This window comes from Rhopilema esculentum, chromosome 7 (assembly GCF_057945365.1).
Source record: "Rhopilema esculentum isolate cy_ngs chromosome 7, ASM5794536v1, whole genome shotgun sequence".
Lineage (NCBI taxonomy): Eukaryota > Metazoa > Cnidaria > Scyphozoa > Rhizostomeae > Rhizostomatidae > Rhopilema > Rhopilema esculentum.
In genome coordinates, this window is record NC_142821.1 from 11478955 (window position 1) to 11491993 (window position 13039).

At 36.5% G+C, this 13039-nt stretch overlaps 2 protein-coding genes across 2 annotated transcripts in view; one reads left to right on the forward strand and one right to left on the reverse strand.

Moving 5' to 3' along the window:
- The first annotated feature begins 56 nt into the window (after positions 1-56).
- LOC135683130 (uncharacterized) lies at positions 57-5312 on the forward strand. Its single transcript, XM_065198302.2, has 3 exons — positions 57-566; positions 1407-1590; positions 3819-5312. Exons 1-3 carry the CDS (start codon positions 113-115, stop codon positions 4090-4092), a joined length of 912 nt encoding a protein of 303 aa, XP_065054374.2. The 5' UTR covers positions 57-112; the 3' UTR covers positions 4093-5312.
- A 1710-nt stretch (positions 5313-7022) lies between these two features.
- Positions 7023-13039, reverse strand: part of LOC135683129 (transcription initiation factor TFIID subunit 2) — a 30620-nt gene continuing 24603 nt past the window's right edge. Inside the window, exons 29-34 of the mRNA XM_065198301.2 lie at positions 12775-12844; positions 12389-12493; positions 10524-10623; positions 9614-9688; positions 8139-8226; positions 7023-7375 (exon numbers count right to left, since the gene is read on the reverse strand). Of these exons, the coding sequence (XP_065054373.2) occupies positions 7050-7375; positions 8139-8226; positions 9614-9688; positions 10524-10623; positions 12389-12493; positions 12775-12844 (764 nt within the window). The 3' untranslated portion in view covers positions 7023-7049. The remainder of the gene's footprint in view (positions 7376-8138; positions 8227-9613; positions 9689-10523; positions 10624-12388; positions 12494-12774; positions 12845-13039) is intronic.

Below are 13039 nucleotides of genomic sequence, written 5' to 3' on the forward strand. Positions count from 1 at the left end.
CTAATGGACAACCTGGATGTTTATTGCGCACAGGGAACTGTTAGTGATTCTTTCGGCCTAACGAGCGAACCGTTTGTTGAGGTACGTGAAGAGCACAGACGCCCATTCTAAAATGCAGAAATATGCGTTGCTTATTCTCTTTCATGTAGGAATTTTATTGGAGAGAAATGTATCATGCTCTCAAGAGGACTGGGATGCCTATGGCCACCCTGAACGTCGCACAGAGTCGTTCAGAAATGGAGGAGGGGAAGATGGTAGGCCGCAGCCATCTTGGCCATGGGAAGATGCTTTGAAGAAGCTCGGTGTAGAAGAAACTCTAGATCTTTTGAGGTCCAGTATTCAGAAAAGCTGGAAGAGAGCAATTCGTTACGATAAATTTAGTCGAGATTGGAAAAACTTGAAATCTCAGCCATTGAATCCACTTGTCATAATTTCTTTTATAAAAAACACAACATTGCCTGCTGTATGTAGAGCTAGCTTGCACGTTAAAGAAGGCTGGCTGATTATAGACCGACATATTATGGCATTCACCAGAAAAAAATGTGACAATCTTCTGGGTGAAGGAGGTAATGTTTTCTTGTAGGCATCTATTTATTTAAACATCACTTTGGCACCCCAGCCAGACTGCAAAGTATGACAAGTGCACACCCAAGAATTTTTGTCAAAAATTTCACTGCGCACCTGGTAAAGGTGTGGCATTTTGAGATCTGGGCATGACACTGGTGTGTCCTTTTGCTAAGGTCAAATGAAGATTTAAGTTTCTTCAAGATCCACATAATCTTGCATTGGTCTGAATCTTGCATAAACTCATACATTCATTTCACTTCTTGTTTGATATCCTTTTTATCCTTGGGCTCTTGCTGTCTTGCAAGTTGTCCCCACTAATGTGCACATTTGAAGTGCACATTCATACCAAAATGTACACTTGCACACTCAAAATTTTGCTCTTGCACACCTGGGATCTAATTGGAAAAGGATGTACCCTGCAGTCAGGCAAAGTTGCCAATGACTTAATAGTCTTGTATTATTACTGGTGCAACTAATGGTGTCTTTTCATTTGTGATCCTTCAGTTTTGAGTTGATGTACCACACTTGCAAATCTTTTCAAATATGGTTAACAACTGATTTCTTTTATTCTAAAACTTGAAATGTCCTTTTTAACGTAAAATTATTTATAATCAATCCTTAATGCTTTAAATATTCCTCTAGAGATTGTTGTGTCTAAATCTTGCTGATGAACTTCAACATTAAAAAAATTTCAAATATTGACCATCTTTTAGACAAAATTGCAATAAGTATAAAGTAATTATTATAATGCTCTTATTGTATATTATATATTTGGTTCTCTTACGTTAGTAATTGTGATAATTACTATAGTGAAATGAGTGATATTTCTATATTTTCAGCCCCCTGGCACCCATGGAATATCATAAAGCAAGACAAGGAAACAATATCATTTGTAATTTTTGTTTATGCTGTTGCTCTGTCACTGATTCTCATACGGCTCTGCAGCTTTTGGAACTTTGTCAGCTTTGGAGCAGTTGGATACACTTCTTATATCCTTGGAGGACCAAAATTCTGCTTTAGATGGTATGAAGCTGATACAAATTTAGTTTGTTTTATATTCATAATATGTAATATTGTTTTAAATCTTAGGTGTCAAAATCAAGGCCTGCAGGGTACATCCGGCTGGCGTGTAACTTTATCTTGCCCACGAGACCATTTTACATTATTGTGTTTTTAAAGTGTGTTCATCAAATGTTTATCCTGTTTGGCCGGCAACCTTAAGCCTGGTTCACACCAGTGAGAATACAATATTCTCACTGAGTGAAATAAATTTTCCAGTGAAACTATTTCAAACCCAAAATCGTTCTAGTTAGAACACAGAGTCCACATTGGGTTATCTCACGCAGTGAGAAAATGACTCAGATTTTGTTAAATGGATAGAAGTTCTGACAACGATTTCGAAGTTGCAGCCTTTGCTCTTGTTTTAGTTCAAAGATCTTGAAGATCTCATTTACGTAAACAAAATGGAAGATTTGGGTGTGGGATATTTTTAGTGTTCGAAAGCAGCATGGCCAGTTCCATAAGTTACTGCAAGGAATGTGCTTTGAGGACAAATGTCGCATTTATTTGTTTTCCCATAGCTGCTAGCTCACTAGTTCAGGATTAAATCCTCTTGGAAATTTATAGGAAGGGTAGTGACGTAGCATTGTTTGAAAACGAGGAGAAAAATTCCATTGTTCAGAGTGATGCAGTGCATAAAATGTGTTGGCGCCACGGAGATTAGCGTTTTCCTTTGTTCAGTGAGAAAGTCAGTGAGATAAATATCAAAACTTTTTGATATTATTCTCACTGACAATCTCACTGAAAATGCTTCAGTGAGAAAAAATTCAGGCATTCACACCTCAGTGAGATAACAGTTTATTTAACTGAAAAGTCAGTGAGAATATCGTTTCTCACTGGTGTGAATCAGGGTTAAAATGTGTTTTGGCTTTTGGCCCACTGTGCTATTGAGTCTTTCATTCCTGTTTTAAACGAATAAGACATCTCAAACTAAAAATAAGAGCAATCCATCTGACTTGATCACTTCCCACATGTCAGAATTTCTTATTACTGTTCATGAGCTGGGGTTTCCTCCTACAGGAGTTACGTACACATTTTATCTTTGTATTTGCATAAGAAAATCCTCCTGTGTAGTTAGCTAACATTAGCAATTTGTCATCGTTTATATTATCAAATTTTAGTAGTTGCTTTTTCTGAAAACTTAGAACCCAGATGTTCTTACTCATCCATCTTTAGAAAATCTCTTTCCCACCTGACCAGGATATATTTTTATTTTCTTTCTTATGTAGAAACGCCCTAGGGAGGATACCCTGGCTCATATAAACAAGTCCTTGTTTTTTCAAATTGTTTTGAACAGTTCATCTTTCCTTTGCCATTGTTCAAGCTCTTAACATCTCTTTTTATCATGAGAACATTGTTAGTTGCAATTTTATGATAGGGAGTTGATATAATGATAGCAAACAATCAGGAGTTTTAGGCTGCTGAAATTGTTTCAATAAGATGGATTGTGATAGTTGTTATGTATTGTCCTATTTCGTGTACATCAGAACAATGATTGATGTAGCTATCCAATGATTTAAGGGTTATATCCAACTCAACCAGTCCTTATTAATGTATGGAGAACACAGAGCCAGTGAGAGAGACAGTATGTGGCCTGCATAACTATTTTCTGAACAGAAGTGATTTACAAATTGAAATACTTATGTAGAAAATAAAATTTGCACACAAAGGATGAGTTAGGATAACATAAGGATGTTGTAATGTGATAAAAAATCTATGCTTAGAATGGGAAAGCTGAGTCTGTGTGGCTCAAATGAGCAGAGTTGAAAACAATAGTAAAGGGCATCTTGTGGTATGCAATACCACAAATAATGTCATGGTCACAGCATGGTCAATAAATGAGTACGAAGTGAGTGGACAATGACATAGTCACAAGTTTTCATTGCTTGAGAACATTGGATTGAAAGGCCATGTCATGGTCCATATTGATGTTAATATCATATAAGTGTGTTAGTGACATTGTTTTGACAGTTTTTTTGTTCCTTCAATTTAATTTGTAATGCTGAGCCAGGGGTTGTTGTTTAATTTTAAAGATATATGCAGCTGTTACTGACTGTGCTGTTGCTGGAGTAAATTAAAATTAAAGTGAATAAAAACGTTTCTAGTCTGAACCTTTTTAAACTCCATAACCACAAAATGATGTGTAATTTAGCATTACAAGCTTGCCATAATTTAAATATTTTTCATCCAAGGCTTGTCCTCATGACTGGTGCATTCTGGTATGTATTTGAAATCGTCTTAACCTACCCATTACAGTCAGCACTAGTCATAATTGCATGGTGTTTTTGGTCTTACATTGTTTCATTGCTGAAAGGAGTCACAGGCTCAAACAGTGAGCATTCATTTGGTAAAATAAACTTGGCCATGACACAGCAGAGAATTGAAAATCGCATTGATGATATGGAAAACAGGCTAGAAGAGATACATAGAATTGTCACCAGGCTGGGGACAGAACAGAAATCATAGCTGATCAGCTTTAGCTTTTTAAACAGCTTTTTCATCAAATGGGGAATCAAAGAATCATATCGATGGTGGACATTAAGTTCTGCGAGTGGTAGGGCATGCACAGTGTGTTTTATAAGATTGTTGTTGAGCAGCATTTTCACTCCTTTGTCCTATATAAACAAATCAAATGCTGAGGTAAAACTTTGGAGCCATATTGATTAGGGGACTGGCCCTAAAACACCTATAAAATTAACACCATTGGTTTAAAGATGTAAGGTTTAAAGATAAAGTATTTATTTAAAAAAGCTCCAAAGAATAAACGTGTCCTCCCTAGTTAACACTTTGCTCTATTGTGCAGCACTAGAGAAGTAATAGGGAAATGCAAATGAGAGCTTTGATACTAATAAACCTTGAAATCCATGCATGCATATTTCATCAGCTTGTCTTATGCAAAAAAACACCTTTCTCTGTTGACTACAGAACCCTGTTAATGAACAATTGACTTTGCCAGTTTAAATTAGTGCATTTGCGAAACATCTAAATAGAGATTGCCAAATGACATCCAAGGGCAAGAAAATTGCAAGCTTTCCTGTGGCCAGGTCCTGTTTGCCTACAAGAGGATGAGGAAATAGTTATTTTCTGACAAGTTAGAAAAATTCGGCTCTTTTGATGCAGAACTTTCCGTCTTTGAAGCAGATTGTCATAGCCGCCCTTCTTAGCTTGGGCCTTGTCAAAATGGGGTATGATGGCTTCATCTCCACCTCCAGGCTTGTGGTATTGACAAATCTCTAAAAAAGCACTGTAAGAAATGCATTTTATTTAGAGGGAGTCTCAAGTGTAGGGAAGGGGCAAGGACACTAATTTGTTGAAGAAAAGATTTTGTACCTAAAGGGCGGTTGCCTTGCAAAAAATTGGGCGAAAGACATGGCTCTAAGACTCTTTATCATTAGCCATGGAGGTCCATTTGGAAACTTCCAAAGCTGGCTCTTCATTGAATTTTGATGTTAAAAGTTACAAACAATTCATAATCTATCAAAGGAGTTTTGCAAAAAATTAACTTTTTTCCCAACCGACCAAAGAAAACTCTGTTCTTAAGTTTGCCTTTGCCCTTTTGTAGCGTCAGTTGCTAGAATTATTTGACTTGTATTTTAAAGGTGTTGTTTATAAACACAGATCAAGCTTTATAATTACAGGAGCTCTAAATATTTACAAGTAGTACATATAATCAGAACACATTCCAGTCAAATAGTTATTAGCTGAGGAATGCAGCTATTGTATACATTAATAATTTTGGAAATTGTTCGAAAGATTTTCTGTGATTTTGCCTTAATCTTTGGTACTTGAGCAAGCTTGATCCATGGTCTGTTTAAAGTCAAGGTCTCGACATTGTAGAGAAGCATATTTCCCTAGAAGTTACAATGGGCTCCGTCGCAGGTTGGAAAGTGGGGGGGGGGGCAAGGGAGATCTTAACAATCATACAAAATAATTGTTAAAAAGCTCTATTGTTTTGCAAAAAGTGGGGGGAGGGGGGGGTTGCATGCCCCCCGGCCCCCTTTCGTCGGAGGGCCTGACTACTATTGGTTTAGCATTGTAATGCAAAAAAATGATGATCTCTATACAACGAAACTGATGACAAAGTTTAACATTTCTACACAACGATTAACAATGACCAATCTGGTATATTCCTTGGTTGTTTTCCGCCTCATTATCAAAATAAAAATGGTTTTGGAATAAAAATACTCAATTTTAAAAATGAAACATTTGATAATTCCTAAGGTTTGCTTTTTGCATCAAAATAGAAACCTCAAAAGGACTTAATTCTCTACTGAAAGGTCGCTTTTTAACCAGTCTGGACCATTGTTAATTTATTTTCTGGTCCCATGAATTACAAACAAGTTGGTTCGTAATTATAAGTTTTCTTTTTAAGCAAGCCTTTTCTCTATGCGAAAAATGCTTGAATTCTTCACACAAAGAACACTAAAAACCAAGTTGGTCTTTTCTTCATTTGGTTCTTTTTGGTTTTAAAAGAATATAAAAAATGTAATTTTTGAAGGAAAACTTCAAATCGAAAAAAGACCTATTTGACAAGCCTTTAGTCTTGCATTTTTTCACAATTTAGGCAACCTCGTTATAGGTGAAATTCCCAATCCAAAGGTCATCAATAACAAGTCTGGTAGATTACCATAGCTGTTTCTGGTTTCTTCAAATATGAAAAAGTGTGTTTGGTGATAAAAATTTCCAGTTAAAAAAACACAGTATTTTTAAGCCTGTAGTTTTGCTTTTTTTCACATCTCAAAAGCCTCGAAAGTCAAAATTCACTACTCTAGGAACACCAAAAACTTATCTTGTCCACTCTATTGTTTTTTCTGGTCCCATAAAGAAAAAATGTATTGGTTTTAGAAGGTAAAACTTTTGTATAATAAATGTGCAATTGCATAATATCGTCTTGCATGTTTTCACAAAATGGCGATCTTTCAAAAAATAAAACACTCTGGGATGTCTAAAGCCTGCCCTAGAGTCTCAAGGTCGCGAAACTGCTTAACGCAGAAATCGGCTATGACCAAGGTAGACAAACTATTTGCTAGTTGTTCTTAGCGTTGCAGAGCATAATTTGATGTCGAAGTAAAAAGGTTCCACCAAAAATGATTATTTTGAGAAGACCATGTATTTTACTCATAATAAGAGAATTTAAAACTTTAGATTGACAAGTCTCTTCAAATATTGTTCATACAAAAAACCTGGTTTTGGAGCAATAAATGTTGGATAAAAACAAAGCAGGTTATCGAAATATTCACTATCTATCTTCACTAGAATCAAGGTTAGGCCTACCTATTGCTATTTGGGCCAAAATGATTAAAATCATGTTTAATGTTATCAACAGGCAGGAAAAACGTTTCAAATATTGGTTTTCCAGGTCCTTAAGGTGGCAGATTCTCAATTCAGATATGATGTTTCTTTGATTGTGTTAAGGTTGACATTTACATAAAGTTATCAAAAGGTGACGGGGGTACACTTCCATCCGTACTTAATCTACCGAGTCTATCCGAATCAAAATCTTTGTCCTTTTTATCCTTGTGCTTGTGCTTCTTCTTCTTTTTCTTTTTGAACTTCCTAGCAAGCTGTTCTTCTGTTAGTCCTGTTGCGCCAATCAGCTCATGGCTTGGCATCGGGGACTGTGTTTCAGCACCACTTTCCGCCCCACTTGCATCATCACCCCCTAACTTGATCTTCAGCTTAAGCTTGTTGCCAGCAGTCATACTCAATTCTGAGTTCATTGGCGTGTTTGGTTTAGAGTCAACGTAGTCTATTAAAAAGCATAATTATGTCACTGTTACTAAATACTAAATGATGGTTTATTTTTTCACCAAGTAGATCTTACAATGCATACACGCTTAAATGTATAGAGCAAGGCAGTTTAAATCGCAACTCTGAGTCTTACGGTTAATGCGAATATAAACAGGACCCTTATTGATAGCAGTACTTTACTTGTACTGAAAAGGCGTATCCTGTATAAACATGTATTATTATATTATTATACTATATTATAAACAACTGTTAAAGACTCATTGCCAACAATGAGCCATTATGCACTGTAGGCATCCCATGATGCATTTTCAGAAAGACAATTTTGGTTGATCCGTAGAAGTTTACCGCCATTATCTGTATCGTCGCCTGGACAACTGGCCAAGCGCGCAAAGGCTCATTGTTAAAAATGAGTCTTTAAAGATCATTTTTTACAGTCTGTCAAAGAGAGCTCTATGTCGTATAAGCAGAGCTGTCCATGGTACCAACTCACAAGTTAAAAGTAGGACGGTACAAGTACAAACATTGTTTGGTGTGTAAAACAAGACGGCAAAACTCTTAAGACGAAAAACGTTTAATGCAATGAAAACGCATCAATATATTGAATAGCATGTAAACGGACAAAATTAAGCTTGGTTTTTACTGAGGAAGTCAAAACAGCTCTGAAGACACGTCATACATCTTTATTCCATTGCAAGAGCCACACTGTAAACAAACAATTGGCTATGATATGCCAAACACAAATAAGTAAAGATATGCTTTACCTGGCAATGGAGATGATGTCGTTGAAGGAAACTTTCGTTTTAGTGTCTTTTTGGCAATATTTTCCTCTTCATAACCATAATGCACGGCCTAAAAAACAATAATACCATTAAATTCACAGCAAAAGATTACACAGAAGAGCATTGTAGAAATTAACAACCCATCGTCATGTGGCCTAAACAATACGCACAAGCTTCTTGCGCTAGAGACCTCATGTGCTGGATTCAAAGTCAATAACGACAATTTCAGATCTCTGGTAAGGTTTGAAGAAGAAATTATGCTTTCAACAAAAAGGGGCCAATTTAACGACCTGACGCATGCAAGGCTACGAGTGATAAATGTCCTGCGTTGAAGACATACATGCACGAATACCCTGGGTTCCAGAGCGTCAAGTGTTGCAAGTGGGGCGTCGAGGAAATAGGGCGTCAAGTGCAGCAAGTGGGGCGTCAACGAATTTGCGGAGTAAATTTATGGTATACTGCACACCAAATGGATCCTATTTTAGTTGGTGATGCAAGGGAAAGGCTAAGTGGTCTATAGCTAAGCCCTGATAGGGGAAAGGGGGGAGGAGCTTGGCAGATAAGGGGGAGAGACCAAGCTTGTTTGTTTTTGGTTTGAATAAATAGAAACACAGGGAGTGGATCGGTAGTTGAGTTATGTTACGCGCAGTTTTGATGCATTAATTAAAATTGGGCAAGAAATTGAAACAATGAAAAATAAATGTAAGATACACAGAAATTATTGGAACTTTTCAAGCATTATTTGTTAAACTTTTGAAAGCTCTACTGACTCAGTTAGCTCGAGGCTATTAGTGCAACATCCACAAATCAAGCAGACTACATAAACGGGAATGGAGTTAGTTATCGCTGCAATACATTTGACACAAAATTTCTGCTCAGATTAATGCAAATAAAAGGTTACTTGTATCCAAAAGACTTGAATCCTGATATGGTCCCAGAAAGAACGATAATATGAGACGAATTTCACTTCCTTTTAATACTACCTACTCACGGCATCCTATCAGCAAAATAAAAAGGAATTTATTGCTCATAGTGGACTCATTGCGTCTTGAAAAGAAAACGGTTTTTGTTTGAGTTACATGACGGGGCAGCCCCGCACTATGTAATTATTTATTTCAAACTCCAGTTCATAATGTAACCCCCCCTCCTGCCCACAATTACAATGCTGTTCCAATGCGCTGTTTGATGCTTGTTAAAATTTAGTCACTGATAGCTGTTCGAATGTATCAAGAACGCAAATTAACACTGTACTGGGGAAATGTGTCCGAATTTTGGAAGCAACAATAGTATGTCGAGAAGTGGTTTGAAACTGTCAGAGGAAGGCGCTCCAACTATTGATAACAAAGTTGCTAGACGTGTTATAAATTCCACATATAATTTATCCCTTACATATCATAAAAGATATGGTTCAATTACAATAGTATTTCGACTGGATCCAAAATCAGGTTAGAACTTACTGGTGAATGTGGACGTGGCTTTGGCGACATATTAGATGTAGCTGTTCTCTCTTTAAGGTCGATTACGACTCCAAACTGAAATTAAAGAAGAACACGTAGAAGTTAGGTAGGCAGTAGTATCCATGATAAAAAATTGCAAAGTATTCCTTTTCCTATTTCTGTAAAGAAGGTTTTTTAAATTAGCTATGAAAGCTTTCGAACGGTTTTTTCTTTCACATAACATTTGATTCGTTACTTCCACTTAAACATGCAATAGCAAAGCATTCGTTCGTTTCTACGTTGCTTCCACTCTAAAACGATGTTAAATAAAGCTGTGGCATTTATTTGAAAACGCACTACATCCGTACCAATAGTGACGCGGGTTAGTTTGCGACGCCTGCTACTAGACGAAAACACCAATTGTAACGCGGGTAACTAGCTGAAAATACCAATTGTGACGCGGGTTACTAGATGAAAACATAGGTTTCCCATAGGTATTTTTGAAAATGCTTCGGTTATTGCTAGGCCAAATAACTGTAGTCTGTCAGGAAAGGGAACGATAAATATATAAGACAATTTTTAACATTGTCAACAAGGCTCATTCCGATCGAAGCAAATTGATTAATACTGGAAACACCGTCTCATCGAGGGTCGGTCAACTGAAGTATACAAGGAACAGAATCTTTCATTATAGGATAATTTCTGTCTTGAAAGAAACATGTTTAATATATCCCCCATGGCGGACAGAAATATCAACAGACATAATGTATGAAAAAGGCAAGTATCAGATCCAATCAACAAAATAGACTCCCTACTAATACCATCTCATACCCCTTGAACCTTATTTGTGTTCGGGAGAAACACAGAAAATTAATCAAAGATACCTGTGGATTTCAAGAGACGGTATATTTGTATAAAGAAAACCTCATACCCCCTGAGATGGTACACACGGCGGGGTGACACGTCCATAAAGACAGCTGTAGAGCTCCATGGTTTCACATCTGAGCTGATAGTCAAAGGTACTATCGATGCTAGGGAGAAATTCAACTGAATGAGAATAAGGTAAATGTAATTACTTAAAAAGAGAGGAGGGCTACCTCTAGCAGATTTTTGGAAAATTGACAGATTATTGATACTTCACGTCGAGTTCATCACTTGATGATTTCTTGAACAGAAGATTTATACTAGAGATGATGCATCTTTGGCAACCAGAAGATTTATACTACTAACGAAAAGGACTTGAAAACCATACCAATCAAACAAGTCTATCCATACACTGCCTTAAAATTGCCGATTTTTTCGAAAAGAATTGCCGAGAAAATCCATTGATCCTTGAAGAATATGTTTAATGAGAAGAGTTTATATAAATGCCAAAGCTTTAAATCTTTGAAATATGGGTAAGAGGCTACATCATGTTTTGTGAATGGGAGGTTTTTCCTTTTATGGGCTACCCAAGCACAATAGCTTTTAAAGTACAGCGATAGGTCAATACAAAGTCAATCGCGTTTCAATTTGTTTCTGTGTGATCTGGATCAACATCTGGGTATAAACTTGGACCATCTTAGTAAACTTTTCAACGCAGATAACATAAACCTTTTGTATTTCCAAGCATCAAGTTCATACAGAAAAGTGGTTTCCTTTACAGCGATATAATGCTTTTTGCTCAGACTTTTATTCTATCACTTTTGAAGAATTAAATAGAGCAATTGTTTCCAGCTGTCTATAGCTGTAGCAGGTATTCCTTGCTCTATTAATAATATAGTGGGCAAATACATCGAGTACAAGAATGAGACAAATAAGTGTTGATAGTTAAAAACACGATGTTTCGAGCATGAACTCGTTACCAGGACAAATGCCCGAAACGTCGTGTTTTAACTATCAACAATTTCATTCTGGTACTAAATTTATTCGCTTACTATATTATCGTTTTTTGATAAAGTACCGCACGCATGGTACATATTTAATTGGATATTCCTTGCTTTAGTAGATATTCTAAAACTGTCAACAGGTCTTAGTGCACTTTGGAGTAAATGCTATCCAGTAAACATGCATAGTCAATAACAAAATATTTGTTCTCTACTTGTGGCACAAAAAATATACGAAGGTCTCGAGCAGATGTAGGGTAACATCGAAAATTTCGATATAAAAAAGTATAGAAGGAGTCAGCATCATTCTAATTTCGCTTTATATAGTCCTTTTTCTTGATTTTATAGCAGATCATTTTAGGAAGTAACTTCTATCATGCATAGCTCTGTGGTTTAACCATGATTCGATGGAAATTTACGGAATGGGTAAAACTTTTGCTCATTTAGGCATTGGGTTCAAGGTGGTAACAAAAAAGACGGTGAAAAATTGTGGCCATCATGGATAGATATATCTGAAAATCAAGAAAACGTAACTCAATAGCCCTCTGCGAGGCAAATCAATAAAATATCTGATTCTATGTCAATGAATCAATGAATGTAGGAAAGTAAACGAAACTCCTACTTAAAGGCTCTTGCGCAACCGGCATGCTTAGCGGCAGCTGTCTTGAGAAATTGACAGTGTTTTGTATTTTCATGCAGTACGATATTAGGCCGGTTCTTTGAATTATAGTTGCAAAGCATGCTGGTTACGAAAGAGCCTTTAATCTTAGAAATAAGATTCCTATTTCAGAAAAATGACAAGTCATTGCATTTGTAGGCTGTACACAATACTTGGTTACCGTCTTGTGTTTCTGCGAGAGAAACCTTTGAAAACTTAAATTCTAAAAATATTAAAACATCTAATGAAGCAGTAAAATACGAATATGCATACTTGAGAATTTCCCACAAACGCTCAACAAGCCACAGAGAGTTTAAATGTGAATCTGACTTCCTTGTGAATGGTGGATTTTGGTGCAGCGACCGCAGCACGTGATATCTGAAAGAATACAAAAATGGATGATAAAATGATGCCTATAAGTTAGTAATAAACGAAAATAATGATCGTTTTTGCCCATTTTGATTGAAACTCAAAATAATGGGGTCCTTAACTCTTGAATTAGAAAATGTGACCAATCGAGAAGGTCACAAAATTTTGTTTTTGGCAAAACGAGCTATTTGGGGATTTGATCGCAGAGAGATTTTATCTGCTGGACGGGTATAGCATTTATGATTTGACAAAGCTTCCATATTTGGAACTTTTAAGAAAGCTGTACCTACTTTGCTTCAGGAACTTTATCTCTCGATACGAGGTCAAGAAGCCATTTGAGATCTCGGTCACTCGATTCAACTGTAAATCAATAAATTGTTTACATTAAATCAGAATAGTAACACAAAGTCAAACCTTCATGTAAGCTGATCGAAAGTGGCAATGGGATAACGATACACGAAAAATTCATTCTGTATACAAATATTACGTCATAGCTTACAACTTTATTGGCAAATAGTGCCGAGATCAGAATGGAAAGCTGGTAAACAATTCATG